The sequence below is a fragment of the Pseudonaja textilis genome, chromosome 4 (assembly GCF_049901715.1).
Source record: "Pseudonaja textilis isolate UNSWEBS1 chromosome 4, rPseTex1.2, whole genome shotgun sequence".
In the NCBI taxonomy this organism is placed as follows: domain Eukaryota; kingdom Metazoa; phylum Chordata; class Lepidosauria; order Squamata; family Elapidae; genus Pseudonaja; species Pseudonaja textilis.
The window spans coordinates 62,735,765-62,752,956 of NC_141993.1; the positions used below are offsets into that span (position 1 = coordinate 62,735,765).

At 37.6% G+C, this 17,192-nt stretch overlaps 1 protein-coding gene across 2 annotated transcripts in view; it reads left to right on the top strand.

Moving 5' to 3' along the window:
• NYAP2 (neuronal tyrosine-phosphorylated phosphoinositide-3-kinase adaptor 2) overlaps positions 1 to 17,192 on the top strand; it is a 126,783-nt gene that overhangs the window by 65,759 nt on the left and 43,832 nt on the right. For both annotated transcript variants that reach the window (XM_087933220.1, XM_026701127.2), the window contains one exon: positions 826 to 1,127. In XM_087933220.1, coding sequence (XP_087789346.1) covers positions 826 to 1,127 — 302 coding nt within the window. The remainder of the gene's footprint in view (positions 1 to 825; positions 1,128 to 17,192) is intronic.

Genomic DNA, 17,192 nt, shown 5'->3' on the forward strand with positions numbered 1-17,192 from the left:
GTCCCAATTACTATTTTTTAAATAATACGTTGAAATGTGTTCTCTACTTTCCGGGGGGGGGGGACTCTATAAAATGTTTTATGCTTATAAATTTCATTATCTTTCTTAAAATGTTTGGATATGATATTTTTGAGCTTGCTTGATAGTTGTCAAATAGTGGGGAAGGTTTTTTTAAAAAAAATACATATTTCTCCATCACTCTTTACTCTTTCTACCTGCCCACTTTCTTGATCAGGACAAAAAAAATGGAAGGAATTTGTACATAACAGGATTTGGAAATTTATCTAAAATGAAGGAAGCATGGAAAACTACAGATTCCTGAAAAGATGATTCGTGCTTAATTTAAGTGATCTCACATTCCACTTGCAATTGTAATTTTCATCTTTTGAATGCAAATCAAGTGAAATTAATAATGATTCAGAAAGTTTTTTGATAAAGTAATAGCAGTTATTCATTGTTTACATGAAATTGTTTGCATGAAATAAGGAGGTCTGCGACTGCAAGTCTGTGTTACACTGAAGCAATGCTTTTCCTAAATATTAGAACAAGTATTATGAACAATTTAAAACTACCTACTTTAAACGTCATGAAATCTGGTTATGACTACAGTCATTAAACAATAGTCCCTTTTGTAGCTAAGTTTTGTTTGACCTTTTATAAAATACGGACTTTGACCACATCATCAATTTTATAGCATAATTACTTAGATTTATATTTATTTGCTTTTTTCCAAAATATGTCTTCTTTGAATTGCCCAATAACCATGCTAAAGTTCATTGATTGATTGATAAAATATCTATCTGTATGCTTTTGCTTTCTTTACAGCTTAGGTGGTGAAGTGGGGAAAGCAAACGAGGGAAGCTACATAGGCAAACATTTTCGTATGGGGTTTATGACAATGCCTGCACCTCAGGACAGACTGCCCCACCCTTGTTCAAGTGGCTTTACCGTAAGATCCCAATCGCTTCATTCTGTTGGAGGGACTGATGATGATAGCAGTAGCTGCTCCCGGAAGCAACCACCACCAAAACCCAAACGAGACCCCAGTACCAAACTAAGCACATCCTCTGAAACTGTAAATGTTGGAACAACAAGTAAGAGTGCAAAGCTGCCAGACAGGACTGAAGGTAAATGCTGAACTCCTATTCTTTATTCCTGGAAAAAAATGTGATATGCGATTCACTTACTAATGTATACTCATCATAACATAAAATGGTTGCTATTTGATAACCCAGTAATGTAGTTGAGAGCCAAAAGTGATTTTAAAAAACCTGTTTACGTGGCTAATATTTTTCTCTTCTTTCCCCTATGCCCACAACCTGACCCTTTGAAGAATGGGAAAGGCGATTCTTGAAAAGTACAGCAGTGCCAAGAATAATATTAGTTGTATCATTCAAATGAGTTTCAATCAGTGTGCCCTTGAATACATTTACCCAGAATGCATACATTTAGCAGAAGAAACTTGAATTCAGGATATAAATTATTGATAAGTTTTATAGATTTTATTGTTGTCATTAATGCAGCTGCTAATACGCTAGTTTTAAAGGTAAGTGTAATGCCAAGATCCATTTGTTTTGCAGTTTCCTAAACAAAACTGATCCCTTTTAGCCATAAGGGAGCTTATCATTTAAAATTCAATAGTGAAAAAATAACAAGAACAGGCTATCAAAGGTAAATATGAACATACACTATCATATAAAATATTGGATTTATTTGAGTGGTGGAAAAGATTAAATAAGAATAATAGGTGGAAAAGGATAAAGGAAAGAAGAAGAAGCACAGAATAAGAGATCTGAGAAAGAAACTGCAAGTTTGGTTGAGAACAAGTTTTGTTCACTTCTAAAAATTTTGAAATATACTTTTGACTGAAAAACAGAATAGATGGATGGATGGTTTGAAATAAAACAGCAAGAGTGCTATCACTAAAATGTGAGCATTTGTAATTTGTTCACCCCCAAACTAAGCAGCCAAATAAAATCAGTGAAAATACATGTAAGGTTTAACCTAAATGCAACACACACACACACACACACACACACACACACGAATTTTAAAAATAATAAAATGACTAGGATAAAAAGCAATTAATTATAAGTTCAATGCCAAATATTTTTTTTAAATTAAGCTGTCAAGTTAGCCTTACCCTCCATTGAGGTCTTTAGCGACACATAACATCCACCTTAGCAAATGCAACTAGGACATACCTGCATTTCAATGACTGATACTACTAGGCTTGATGTCATTTGCCTCTCTTTCTCACCTATGGATCGGGGTGAAATTAATTTTTCCCCTACTGGCTCTGTGGGTGTGGCTTGATGGGACTCAGTGTCGAAAAGGAAGAAGGTGGGTGGGCATGGGCAGAGCCAGCTGATTCAAATTGTTCCTACCACCACTCCCAAGGTGGTGCGAGGTGTTTGAATTTCACTTCTGCTATGGATGCCAGGTAATGACCACAAGTGCAATTAAAAACAATTCCAGACTCAAAGAAGGGAAAAGATTGGCTTCAACCAAAGAGAAAACAAGCAGTTAATACTTACTATTATATCATAGAACATACTTTCTTCCCTGATAATGAGAGGATTATTTTAAAGCCAACACAAGGATATTATTATTGTCATTTTTAACGATTTTCATTACAGAAAACCTATAAGGTAAGTAAAAATGTTGTAGATATAACTGGATGTCATGCTTAATTAATGCATGGTATGCCTAAATTGAAACATTTCTTAGCCTCTAACCAGTATTTCTTGGAGACCAAGGGCATTGGACACTGCAAGATTATCTATGAAAAAATAATCTAGCCATGACGGTTGTTTTGATGCTTCCTTCATTATATGATATCAATAAGGCAATGCAAACCCTTCAAAAAGAAATAATTGGATTGGATAATAATGTAAATCTTGGTTGGATTATTTTAGTGCACTCTACATGGGGCTGCCCTTGAAGAGCAACTGAAAATTGCAACTGGTCTGGAATGTTGGGGAAGCATTCAGTTTTCGGTGTCCCATGGTTTGCTCATGGTACTTTACTACAGTGGGAGCTGCACTGGCTTCCAGTTTTTTTCCAGTGCAATTTAAGTTACTGATTATCACCTTTAAAGCCCTAAATGGCACAGATCCAGATTATTTGCAAGTATATTCTTCTTCTTCCACTAAGTCTGAAAGAGTGAGCAAACTCCAAATTCTTTAAATATTGCATCTTATGGCATCTACCTTCTTGGTAACCCAATCCTTATCTTATGGCAGCATACCTTTTTGGTAGCCCACTCTTATCCTTTGGAACACCCTTTCCCCTGAAATACAGAAAGGATAGGCCCTTATCTTCTAGCCTTCCAAAAAGCTTTAGAGATCTGGGTTTTCCCACAAGCATTGGTGACATTGGCATCAGAAATGTTTTTTGTGGATGATGGGGGTGAATTGTAGTTAGACATCCTGTGAGATTCCTTAGTATTTTTTTTTACTGTTGTTAATTATTTTTCCTGTTGTTGGGAGTACCCAGAGTTATATTTCATAAGATGGGCAACTACATACATTGTTGAATAAATAAATAAAACAGTACTATGGGTACAGTTTATGGAACAGGTAGAACTTGTAAGATTTTCTATAGATTTATAGCTGTTCAATACCGCTATATTTCAATGACTTAAAAGAAAAGAAATAAATTCATGATGAACTGTAGATGTAGAAACAAACAGGAACAAGCAGACAAAAATAAATTTAGGTACTATATTTCTCTGCAAAAGCAGGATATTAAAACAAGAGAATCTTGATAGAATAAGAATAAGGCAGTATCAATATTAAGGCACAATAAAATTGATATAGCAAAGGGATTCTATGTGGAGCATAATAAAGTAAATAAAGTAAATAAACCTTAAAACTAAAGATTTTTTTTCTAAGTTAACATTTCACAATTTAGATTTTTTTTTTTACATTTTGTTCTGCTATGTGTCATTTTTATTATTCTGGAGACTTTCTGTAAAATCATTTGGCTCGGCTTTAACATGTGGAAGTCTTTGCATTATTTAGAAAAGCATTATTTGCAGTGTTATACTTCATGATGTACATTCCTGAGTTCTTTAAAATTCCTCATTTAACATAAACTCTACATAGTAGAGTTGCATATTTGTGATTAAATGTTATGGTTGGGTTGAACATGTTTCACTTCTTTTATTATCAGCTTTTTCTATGCTTTAAATTCCACATACATACTCATTGGTATTCAGGGAAGTTGTGGGTACTGTGTGAAGACTTGTCTGTGCAGTGTTAAAATATATGACATACAGTTAGCAACTTAAGAATAACGTTTTGCTTAGAAACTAATTACTAATACTTGTAGTCAAGATATCCTAGTGATTCCTGATGAGGAAGTTGTATTTAACAGTGTTGAAAAGCAGATCAAAACACATTTTCTGAATTTCTCACCTCTGTTCAATGTGTGATTATTGTTCAGTTATGCAGGATGGAATATTTGTGTATTCTGGCACATCATAATATGAAGATATCAATTTCTCATTTCTAAGTAAGAATATAGTTTGTTCAGTAGTTAGTATTCTCTATAAAGATGCAAGCAAATGCAACTATTTATCCAGTGCTAGCAGTAACTCTGGCAAAATAGTTGTGTAATAAAACCCATATACTATATATATGAAAAAGGAAAGCACTTTTATATAAAGTTAATCAAAAAATAAAATTCCAATCCAAAACATTTTCAGGTTTTATACTTGTAGGTTGAAGTCAACTTCATTTCATTTCCATTTAACTATAACAGAATTACACATGGTACAATTAATAAAATTACTTTCCAGATGCAATAATTCTTTAGAAAGTTTGACTGGATGTTGCATAATGTTTTATTGCTTTTACCCAACACTGTTTCCAGCATGCCAGTAAATATTATTTTTCTCAATGTATCAAAGTTTAGTCTTATTTGTATTGTTCAAACTTTATAAAATAGCTTATAATTCAATTTGGTCCTATTAAAGAATGTGGCTCAAATATCTTTAATCATACTGAGATTAATATGCTAACTGAAATCATAGGCATTTGCATTTTTTGTTTTACAATTTTCCACAAAGCCCATATTTTTGCCTTCTATCACGTTTCAAAATATATAATAATTTGTAGCAATCCATGTGATTTGCATCCAATGTTGGAGAGATATATGCAGCTGTAAGGCCTCTGACGTGGGCACAACATCGGCTATATTTGTTTTTATTATACAATGAAGGAACTGATCTAAAGAGATCTAAAAAGAGTATTGTATCTATTTATGAAATTAACTTTTCAAAATCATTCTCATTATAGCTGACATCAAAAAAATTCCAGAAGTATTCATAATTTATGTAATCCAGTGTTTTTCTTCAATTCTACTTTAGCAAACTATGATTGGGGGTATTTTGGGAGTCTAGTAATTAGGCCTCAGCTTCTTGCATAAACTTTTTTGTCTGGTCTATATTCAATGAAAAAACTATTTCTGATATGATTGTGTGGTAACTGGGTGAGTGATGGTTTCTTTGAAAACATTTTACTTCTTATCCAAGAAGTTTCTCCAGTTCTAGCTTGCTTCTTGGATGAGAAGCAAAATGTTTTCAAGGAAGAAACAAAAAAAAAAGTCCAGTTGCCTTTTGAACAGCATCTTTGGGTCAAACTCCAATTCTTCACCAACATTTATTTAGGGGCTGCCTTGTGGTTACACAATTTAAACCCATCAGATGGCAACAGAGAAAAAGGAAAACTCCTGTACCTCTTTACTGCTACCTGGTGGCCAGTTGGTTGATACATTGATTCTTTAATAGGTCATTTTGGAGAAATTATATGGAGATACTCAAGAACTCCATAATGGAACGTTGCTTTCACCACACCAAAAGGTCTTTTTTGGGAGAGTGGGGGTTGATGTAACAATTACATCTGTCACAAATTCAGGTGCCTTGCAGCCAAGAAAGCTAAACTCTTTGTTACCATCCAATAGATGCCGAGATCTTGTGGGAGCAATTAAAAAAAATAATTGGATAAAGTACCCAGACTTTACAAGCACCATCCTAATATATGTCCTCTACAATGATTGGTAGTGGCTTTTCCAACTCTTTCCACTTTTAGTGCTCTTTCAAATTTAATTCAGGGAAAATAATAATTAACTACCCTTATTAGGTCTTGTGGAATTGCTATATAGGCAGCCCCACCGCATGGCCAGATGTGCATTATGGCTACACTGTGATTTCTGCCAACAATTTCCTCCTGGTACCAAACTGGGGAAAAAAGCATGGTAAAGCAGCTGTGTGGATAAGCCCACAGGCAGATAATACACAAGTGACTAAGGAGCTGATGTCACTGGCTTAACAAAAGAATTCACATGCTGCCCATTCTTACACAGTAACCGCTGAATGAGTCTGCTTTCTTTGTACAGATAAATATTGATACGATAATCTCCACAAAAGAATCTCATAGACATTGATATATTAAGGAGGAATGGCAGCCAAACCCTTACTCTGTAGCTGCTCTTTTTCTATTTCTGAATCTATTTTAATCAGTTTCTTGTTAATATAGTAAATACTTTTCAACTTAAACAGGGCACTCCCACTGGTATTTGTTTAGCTAGGATATTGTGCAATTGGAAATGCAATTAATTAAAAATAATAATATTAGCATCAACTAATGACATCACATCAAGCAGAATTTTAAAAAATATTCTGACTTTAGAATATTACTGCTTTTTCCTGGTAATTGTCCTAAGGCCATGTTCTCATCTGTACTCAAAAATATGCCCTAGCATCATGTTTGTTCTGGCTTCATCTTGTCTTTGATCCATGACTGAAACAGACTTAAGACCTTTTTAGCTATACTGGCATTAAAGTTGTTTTTCCATTGAAAAGCAGTATCAAACATATCACATTTCTTGGTTTTACACCCATTATTTTGCAGAAAAGGCAGGTAATGATGATGACAAGTTAGAAAGGCACTAGAGATTGAACAGGGCTCAAGAATTTCATACCATAGCTTTTTGCTGATTTAAGGATGGGAGGATAACATTGTAATTTATTGATGGGAAAAGTCCTAAGAATGTGGATTGTCTCCATAAATCTTAGTATTTTTTAATGTTCAATTTATCTACATGGATTGGTTATAGCATATGTTTCTCTTACCACAGTATTATTTTTCTCTTCATGGCTTTCAGGATTTATTTATACTGCCATAAATAGATAGGCTACAGCAGCATGCATTTACAAAATAAACAATAAAATTATTTTCTAATTCTATTACCACCACCAGTGAAACAGAGAGCTAGCAAAATAAATTTCCCAATCAAATCTACTTTGGAATGTATAGAGATCCTATTGGGATGGATCTGTATAAAAAGATGGAGGAACTAAAGATCATATTCTCACAACTTTGCATGTTGCCCTCAATGACTTTATAGCATATTAATTCTATTTAGAAACCCAGGATTAAAGAAAAAAAATGAATTTCTCCTTTCAAATTCAGTTACTGAAATAAATTGAAGAAACATGGCTAAACTCTATTATATTTATTTATTTAACCAGTAAATGCTCTTAGCAACTTGCCAAATTCTGTGCTGAGGAGGAAAAAAAAAATACGTGAATTAATACTCATGCCAAAATGTGGAAAATTTATTTTGGACATGAAGTTCACTTGTAAAGATTCTTTGTATCAAGGAATTTTATGTGCATCTATCTACAGTATCTGGGTCATTGGGGCTCTTCAACAGACTTTTGAGGAAGACATGACTGCCATGTTTTCCAGTGGTAAAACATGCAATTACATAGTATGATCTGAAAATTCTCTGATGCAGTTTATAAGCATAATCATCTCTCCCCACTTTCCTACCCATTGATAAATTGAAATCCAGGAGGAGTTTAATGCAAGGCTTAGAAAACTAATGGAATATAATATGATAAATCATGATTGTGAAATTTGATGGCCTCCAGATGTCTTAGACCACAAGTCTAATAATTCCTAGCCAAAGGGACAATGAATAGTGATCAAGTAGTTGGAGACATCATATTGACAATAACAAAGGTATATGTTATCAATACAATTTTCCCACACTTGTAATGTATGGCTATTAAAGCTGGACCACTGGACGTGTTGAATGAAATAAAAATGAAGTTTTGAATTGTGGTGCTGGAGAAAATTGAGCATTAATAATTAACCTAAAATTTGAATACCAGGTATGAATCATTGAATCAATTCCAGGTATGAATCATTGAAAAAGACAATGTTAATTGGAAGAATCAAAAGCAATCAAAAAAGAAACCATAGAACAAAAGATAATAAATATTATCACTGATGTCAGAAGCATGGGTATACTGTATGCTCAAAAAAACAATCACTGGCAAAGTATTCCACTGAAGTTTTGTTCATCTAGTCAACTAAAAGTTGGGAGCTGCCAAACTCTGGATTTTTTATTTTATTTTAAATTTAATCTATGATATCATCCCATAACATTTTTCTCTTTTCTCTTTGATTCTTTGTCTTAAATCCATACTTACTTTCTACTTATGCAGAAGGAACTCAAGAATGTCACCTTTGGAGGGAAGTATCAGTCTTACTTTTTGTTACATCACAAGTCCTATTGTAATCCACACATATATATTCTTGGCAACTAGTGAGTGACTAGACTATTGATATGTTGGAGAAGAAGCAACACCGAGTAAAGCAATGAAACAATTTTACTTTCACCGTTAGATATGGGAGAGTACTTGCAGAAACATCTGCAGGGAGATTTTTTTTTTAAAAAAAGTCAAGATGATATGCAGGATGGGATGGAACTTCAGAAATGAAGTCATAGTCACACTTTTGATTGCCTCTTCTCCTCTTCTCCTTACTAGAACATCCTAAATTGCAGAGATTCACAAAGGACTGTAGCTTCAAAGGGATATTAGCAGTGCTTCTGATTAGCTCCAGAATTTTGTCCCACAATCAACAAAATAGATATACAGTGAGGGAGGCACAATATTCTATAAATACTCCTAAGCAGTCTTTATTTTATTTATTATTATTTTTAAATATTTATTGAATTTTTATTTCATTAAAAACATAAAAAATATATCACTCAATAACAGCTATTTGTGGTGCTTATCATATAACAATCATTTGTGCAATATTTGCAGGTATTAATTTGTGCATAATTATATTCTTATTCTATCTATATTCTATATTTAATAATTACCTATCCTTAATCAGTCTCCGATCTATCCAGCTATACCATTGTTCCCATACCTTATAAAATATTGAAGCTTCCTTATCTTTTAAACTCAGCGTTAATTTATCCATTTCAGCACAATTCATAACTTTTTGTATAACCAGTTCCTCTACGGGTGTATATAGTTGTTTCCAACATTGGGCAAAGGTGATCCTGGCAGCAGTCAATATGTGTAATAATAAGTATTTTGTGCTCTTTACATATTTTTTTGAAAGATCCCCAATAGGAAGAATTCTGGTTCTAGGTCTAATTGTTCATTGGTGATTTCCTGTAGCCAATTTTTGATTTTGAGCCAATATTTTCGAGCCTCTGGGCAAGATCACCACATATGATAATATGTTCCCTCTTCTATTTTACATTTCCAATATATAGGACTCATTTTAGAGTACATTTTTGCTAATCTCGAAGGGGGTAAGTGCCACCTACAGAACATTTTATATGCGTTTTCTTTGTATGCTGCTGATTTTGTTAATTTGTGATTTCTATTCCATACAGTGTCCCAGTCTGATAACTTTATGTTATGACCAATATTTTGACCCTATGCGATCATACATCTTTTCACTACTTCTTCTAAATCTACTTCTAGGAGATACTTGTAAATTTTGGTAATATTATTTATCTGGGCCTAATAAGATTTTGTCTAATTGTTGAGGTTTCAAGTATACTCCATACTCCTTTACGTCCTTTTTATATCGGCTTTGTAGTTGAAGATAAACGCACCAGTCTACTATTTTTATTTTATCTATTATTTTATTTTAGTTATTAAATTTATTGGCCAATTATTTTACTGTAGGATAACTCTTAAAAACAATAATGATTTTGCATTCTAAAGTGTGCTTTTGCAGATCTCCAGGACCTAAAAAGTGTAGGTAGTTCCTTGGGCAGGTTCTAAAAATGCAATTGCTTTGTCAGCCTCATTTTTGTGGTTTCTAGAACTTTCTAAAATTTCAGCACACACATTTGGCAGAAATTATGTGCCTTTTATGTATCATATTTCCTTATATGTATGTATGTGGAAGAATGTATCTCCTCACCCAGTTACCCTGTGGCAAGATGGCCAGTCAATAAATTAGATAGATAGATAGATAGATAGATAGATAGATAGATAGATAGATAGATAGATAGATAAATGTTAAACTAATCTTAAGGTAATCTTAAGAAACTAAGTATTGTAAAAAATTCCTTACACATTTTTCCTAATTTTCATTTTCTAATTTCTAATTTAATTCTAATTTCCAAGGAATGTCATGGGGATAGATTTTTCATTGTCAAAACAGTTAATAATTCAGTTCACTATAAACACAATACTGATTTAATACAAAATATCAGTCAGTCTAAATCTCTTAGTTTATTGAAATGGAACTGCATCTACCCCTTTGTGTCTCTAGAAGGCAAAATAGTAAAGCTTACCTGACTTTCAATCCTGGATGTTATCATGAGAAACCCTTATAAATGTTTCTTTTGCCCCACCATAACCCACATGTTCAGGATCATATGATTAGCAATTTACCTTAATAGAATTCAAAGATCAGCTAGAGTTCATATTCTACATATTTCTCTCTGTCTCAGACACACACAGAGAGAGACACACACAGAGAGAGAGAAAGACACACACAGGGAGAGAGAGACACACACACCACAGACAGAATTATTGTTTTTAACAATTTTAGGAATTATTTTCTCTCTCCAGGAGTATGAAAATAGTAGTTCTTCCTTCCTATCTATTTACTAATACCTTTCTATGTTAAAATGAATACCACTCAGGACAATGTAAAAAAAAAAAAAGAAGGAATCCAATATTGTATTAAATAAATACAATAAATCTAAACAACTCTAAATGCAACATTCAATTAAGAGAAGGCTAAAGTAAGTTTCATATAGGGGGCCATTGTCAGACACCAGTGTGTCAGGGAGCCCATGGGTAACGAAGAAGCGGGTCAGAGCCTTAACAATTGCTTGAGTGGTTGTCGAGGGTAGTAGGGCCAAGTCTATCCATTTGGAATAAGAGTCTACTACAACCAAGAAGGTCCTGCCATGTACTGGTCCAGCCAGGTCGATGTGCAGGCGAGACCAAGGACCACTAGCACTCTCCCACTTGGTAGGCGTGGCTGCTGGTGGGGCAGCCCTGGTTTCTTGGCAAGGTTGGCATGAGCTTACCCAGTTGGAGATTTGGGCATCCATGCCGGGCCACCAAACGTAGCTGCGGGCCAGAGCCTTCATCCTTACGATGCCCGGGTGGCCCTCGTGAAGTACCTTCAGGATGGGTACACGAAGAGTGGCTGGAATGACTACCCTTGTCCCCCACAACAGACATCCTTGTAGTTTCAACAATTCCTGCTTACGGGTTTTGAAAGGAGCGAAGTCAGCGGTGTATTGTGTTTCCGGCCACCCCCTTCCCACCCAGTCCATAACTTGGGCAATTATTCTGTCTTTTTTTGAGTGCGCAGCAATGTCCTCGGCTGTAACCGGCAATTTAAGTTCGTTAACTTCAAAAATGGCATGAACAGGTCCTGGGTCTTCGACTGGGACTGGTAGGGGGCAGCGACTAAGGGCATCGGCGTGACTCAAGTTTTTTCCAGGGCGATGCACCAACTTGAATGAATAAGCGGCCAGGAACAAAGTCCACCTGGTCATTCTAGGTGATAGTACCTGTGGGGTTTGCTTATCCCCTGATAACAGCCCCAGGAGTGGTTTATGGTCAGTTATAAGTTCAAAATGGTGCCCAAACAAAAATTCATGAAACTTTTTACTGCAGCTACTGCAGCCAAGGCCTCCTTATCAATTTGGCTGTAGTTCCTTTCTGCAGTAGAGAAGGTCCTAGAGAAGAAAGCGATTGGTGCCTCGGAACCGTTGGGAAGCCTGTGGCTCAGAACAGCCCCAATCCCAAAGGGGGATGCATCAGCAGCTAGGACCAGGGGAAGTCGTTGATCAAATTGGATTAAGACCGCATCAGATGTGAGTAAGGATTTGACTGACTTGAAGGCATGGGCTTCTTTGGGTCCCCAATGCCAGGGGGATTCTTTGTCTAACAGTCTGTGTAAGGGTTCAGCAATAGATGCTTTGTGCGGGAGAAATGAGGCGTAAAAGTTTAGTAGCCCCAGAAAGGCTTGGAGCTCCGTCTTGTTAGTTGGTGTAGGCGCCTCATGGATAGCCTTTACTTTGGATTCGACTGGGTGAATGCCAGAGGCATCTATCCTATACCCCAGAAAGTCCACTTGCCTAGTGGCGATGGCGCACTTCTCCCTTTTAAGTTTGAGGCCATGCTGCCTAAACTTCTCTAGGACTGCTCTGACCCTCTGTATGAGCTGGGGTCTGTCAACTGCTGAGACTAAAATGTCATCGAAGTAAGGGACAACCCCTGGGAGACCTTGGAGGATCCTTTCCATGAGGGATTGGAATATACCCGGGGCTACACTCACGCCAAATTGGTGGCGTTTGCACTTGAATGCCCCTCTATGTGTGACTATGGTTTGTAACTCAGCTGTCTGATCATCCACAGGGAACTGTTGGTATGCCTGGGACATATCTAATTTGGCAAAGATGGTGCCGGGTTCGAAGGTGTGTAACAGGTGTTGAATAACAAGGATAGGGTAGGCGCTGACCTGTAGATAACGATTGAGGGTGGTCTTATAGTCTGCGCAGATTCTTAAACTGCCATCTTTCTTGAGTGGGGTGACTATGGGGGTCTCCCATTTGGCAAAGTCAGTTGGTTCTAACACCCCTTGCTTTAGTAACTTATCTAATTCTAAATCTAACTTGGGACGGATGGCGAAAGGCACTCTGCGTGGCTTAAGGCGAAGAGGAATTGCCTGGGGGTCCACAGAGAAGGAGATGGGGGTGCCAGAATAACAACCCAGCTTGCTGCTAAAAACATCAGAGTAATCTGAGAATAGGGCGTCTACGTCAGAAGTTGAGACAGCATGGATCCCAGTTACACTAAGGCCGAGGGAGGGGAACCAATCTAGCCCCAACAGACTGGGGAGGGCACCATTAACAACCACCAAAGGCAAATGGCCTTTAAAGGCTTGGAATTGAACTAAAAACTTGCCTTTCCCGAGGACAGGGATGTTCTTGCCCTGGTAGTCCCGCAGTGTCAGGTGGCATCTCTGCAGCTTCTTCTTCGCAAATCTGGGATGAATCTTCTTTAGGGTTTCCCAGGAGATGATTGAAAGTGCAGATCCTGTGTCTACTTCCATCCTGCAGGGATTACCTTCTAAAGAAACAGAAATACTGATTTTATTAGGAGTCTGGGAAGTTTGGTTAGCGTGGTAGCAGGTATAGCAGTCCTCCACTTGCCTTTGGAAAGTAGTAGGTGGTGGAGGTCTTTGAGGAAAGGTTCGCCCTGCTTGGCAGATTCTAGCGAGGTGGCCTTTCTTTTGACAATTCAGGCAGATGGCGTTCTTAAACCTGCAGGATGCCCTAGAGTGGGAGCCCCCGCAAGCTAGGCAAATGGGAGGTTGCTTGGGGGGCGAAGTTGTTTCTCTGCCCTGCTCCTACCTGTGAAGGCTTTTGTTGCTTAAGGCGGTTAATGTCTGTTGAGTCTATGGGGTCTTCTTCAAGGAAAACTTCCTCTGAATGGATGGTGGAACTGCTGGGTTTTACAGGAGTTCCTTGAATTTCAGCTGCTGATTGGGCAGAGAGCTCAGCAGCTTGGGCTTCCTCCACGGCTAAAGCTAGGTTTAAGTCCTTTTTTTCTAGCAAACGTCTTTGAAGCCTAAGGTCTCTAACCCCACAGACGATCTGGTCTAATAACACGTCTTCTAGGTAGTCTCTGAAACCACACTGTAAGGCAGCTGTCCTCAGAGCTGCCACATACTCATTAATTGACTCTCCCTCAGCCTGTTTTCTGGTTCGGAAAGCATATCTCCTGGCTATCTGGGATGGCTTAGGTGAGTAGTGGTTGGAGATGATCTCTTGGAGTTCATCCCACGGAATGCTCCTGATAGCGCGAGGAGCAACTAGTGCTGTAGCGGTGTCAAAAACTGCAGCCCCACAGTAGCTGAGGAAGTAGGATTTTTTCCTGTGCTCAGCAGCATCTGCTAAACCGATGGCATCGAGGAAGTAGCTGAAACGGTTTTTGTATGAGTCCCACGTTTCCTCGGCTGGCTTGAATGGCGGGAATGGCGGATTGGCATTCATTTTGGAAACGGCAGGTCTCGTTCCTTCAGTCTTGATTCAAAATTCGCGCTCTTAGAAGAGCGCTTGCGGCTGCGCTTATCAGGCGGTGTCTGTCTCTCCGGCTACGGAGGCTTTTTGAATTTCACGCCCTTTGTGAGCGCCGGTGGCTGCGGCTTCAGCGCCCGTGACTTCGCTCTAGTGACTACAGCTCAAAAACCCGGAGGCTTTTTGAATTTCGCGCTCTTTGTGAGCATCAGCGGCTTCAGCGCCCGTGGCTCGCTCTTTGTGGCTTCAGCTCTTCGGAATCGCACTACTGGTAGCCTCTGATCGCATCCCGCCCTCGTCGCCAGTGTTGTAGAGCGGCGGAGGAACGAGGCTGAACCAGAGTGAAACGTAAAAGGCTTTATTGCAATGAATAAAGGGTTGCCGCGTCTGCCTTCTCGCTAGGCAGGCTAGCCGGCGGCAACAGAGCTGGCACTGCTCGACAGCCACCTTTTATAGCCGGCTGTCAAACGGTGCCAGCCAATGGGAGCGGCTGGTGCTCCTGCTCAAACAGCGGACCTGGTTGGGGACTCCAACCAGTCCCAAAGACATAACACTAAACATATCAGAGGGAGAATATGTTTCATTTCAAAACCCTGTTTGGAGCTGCTTTTCAGTCATGGTTATGATGCTTCTATATCTGGGCATCAAAACTCTGGAATAGCTGTTAGATGGCAGTAGAAGATAAAGAAAACAGTAACCTTGCCTTTCATGATTGTTACCAGTATTTTATTGGGCTTTTAAGGAAAACAAAGAATGAAGGTATTCGGGTTAAGAGTAGGTGTTAATTGTCCCTTGTACTGTGTGCTGTTCTCCTTCCTGAGTTGAACTGCACAGCAGATTACCTCTGTAGTGTTCCAAAACCTGGTAAATAGCAGCTGAGGCAGAATAGAAAATGGCAAACCTGTTATTTTTCTTTTAATTGTCCTTTTCCCTTATACACTACAATCATGAAAAGAAATAGCAGAATGTAATTTCATATTTCCACTCACCCAATAAGGAGGGGAAAAGGGGACCCTGATTACTGATGACAGATAAGTATAATATCTACATTAAACTACATAAGCCACATTTCTGTTTGAAAACTGTGCTGTTTCTTTGAACTCCAAAAATATCTTCTTTGAAAAATGCCTTCTAGTTAAATTTACTTACAGCTAGCTCAGCTGGAGCAACCCTGGAGCTCTTTTCAACCCTGAACCCCTGGATGCTGAAACAGAGTTTGTAATGTTTGCTAGGATTAAAAAAATGTACTTATTTCTCTGGCTCTTTGGGTTGCCCTGTTTAATCACATAGCAGCAGTTCTGAGTTCAAGAAAATTGTATTCCAGGAAAAACTTCAAAACATCTGGGCTCAGTATTTTCTTTTCTAATACCTATCCAAACTTTTTCAACGCAGCTTGCTGACTCTCTCACTAGCAGTCATCTCAGAAGTATTTCTCCCACTCTTGAAACCCCAGATCATGTCTTGTAATGAACCAACTTAACTGAGTTTCTTGATCTTGGTATCAAAGTCTGAATAATTTATTATTTAAAAATAATCATAGAGATATACATTTCACAACAAGATTACATATATAAATTAGAACAATAGTTCTAATAGTTCTAACTCAGAAATCAGTGTCCCAATTAGATTCTTTTTTTTTGGGGGGGGGGGTGTAGCCTACCCCTTTAAAGCATAGCCAGGCAACTCTTAAAAGGGAAGTACATTTTAAACCCCAACACAAACACACAATTCAACAACCTTGTTGTCTTGTAAAAGTCCATTTCTTCTTTTCATTTTTGAGTTACTTTCTCTTGCATCTTCCTGATAGCGTCAACCCAAATCTAAGTGTGCTACTCATTGGTTATTCCACTTATGATCTACTCCTCCCCCATGGATCACACACTGTTGTGTGCTCTTCACTTTCTTGGCTTCAGTCATCTCTCCAGATAGTATTGGGTTCATTTCCTTCATGGACAGAACTTTTTCAAGCTGCAAGCAGACATGCCAGCAGGGCATAAAGCCAGGAAAGGCCTTTGTACAGTCTCCAGTTACCTCTTACACATGAGTCACTTTCCTGACACACCAAGAAGAATGCTTTGTCTCTCGTTTCCCTTTTGTAATTTTAAATTAATTAGAACTAGAATGATTGGCCTCCTGTCAGATTTGTCTAAGAGTATCATGGCTGTTTTCCTGACTTGGAATTAGCTCTTGTTCTTCTCTTTTCATTTCCATTTTTTAAAAATAAACATTATATTGTATTTGCTATTCTGTTTGGTCTTATTGTGTACCTCCTAGAGTTTGGAGATGGGTGGTGCCTAAATTTTAAAAGTTACATTAATTAAATTAAATTATCTGACTCCTTTATTTTCCTATCTCACCTTAAAACTTTGTCTTATTTTTATTTCCTCAGGTGATATCCATATTTGCTTAATGATTACCATTAAAAAGGATATAAAATCGGGTGTGATCACATGGTGATTGCTTAGTGACTGCCATGACTTACAACCATAATTCTGGGGTTGATTGTGGTCATACATTGAGGATATTGATAGTTTCAAAACAGCCAAGTTATTTATGTGCTTCTTTTGGCACACCTCTATATGCCTGTACCAGTTTCATTCATTTCAGCAGTGCGACCACAACTTGTGAAATAGAACACCCTTTACCTTTGCATAAAATTTTCTGAATAAACTTGGACCCAAGTTATATATTAACTTTCAAACATAGGTATATGGGGCCTTTTTCTTTTATTTAAAAGTAGGCATGTGTACCTTTTTACTTGGATTGGGATCTAGTATTATAGCAGTAAACTCTTCTGCTTTACCTTCACT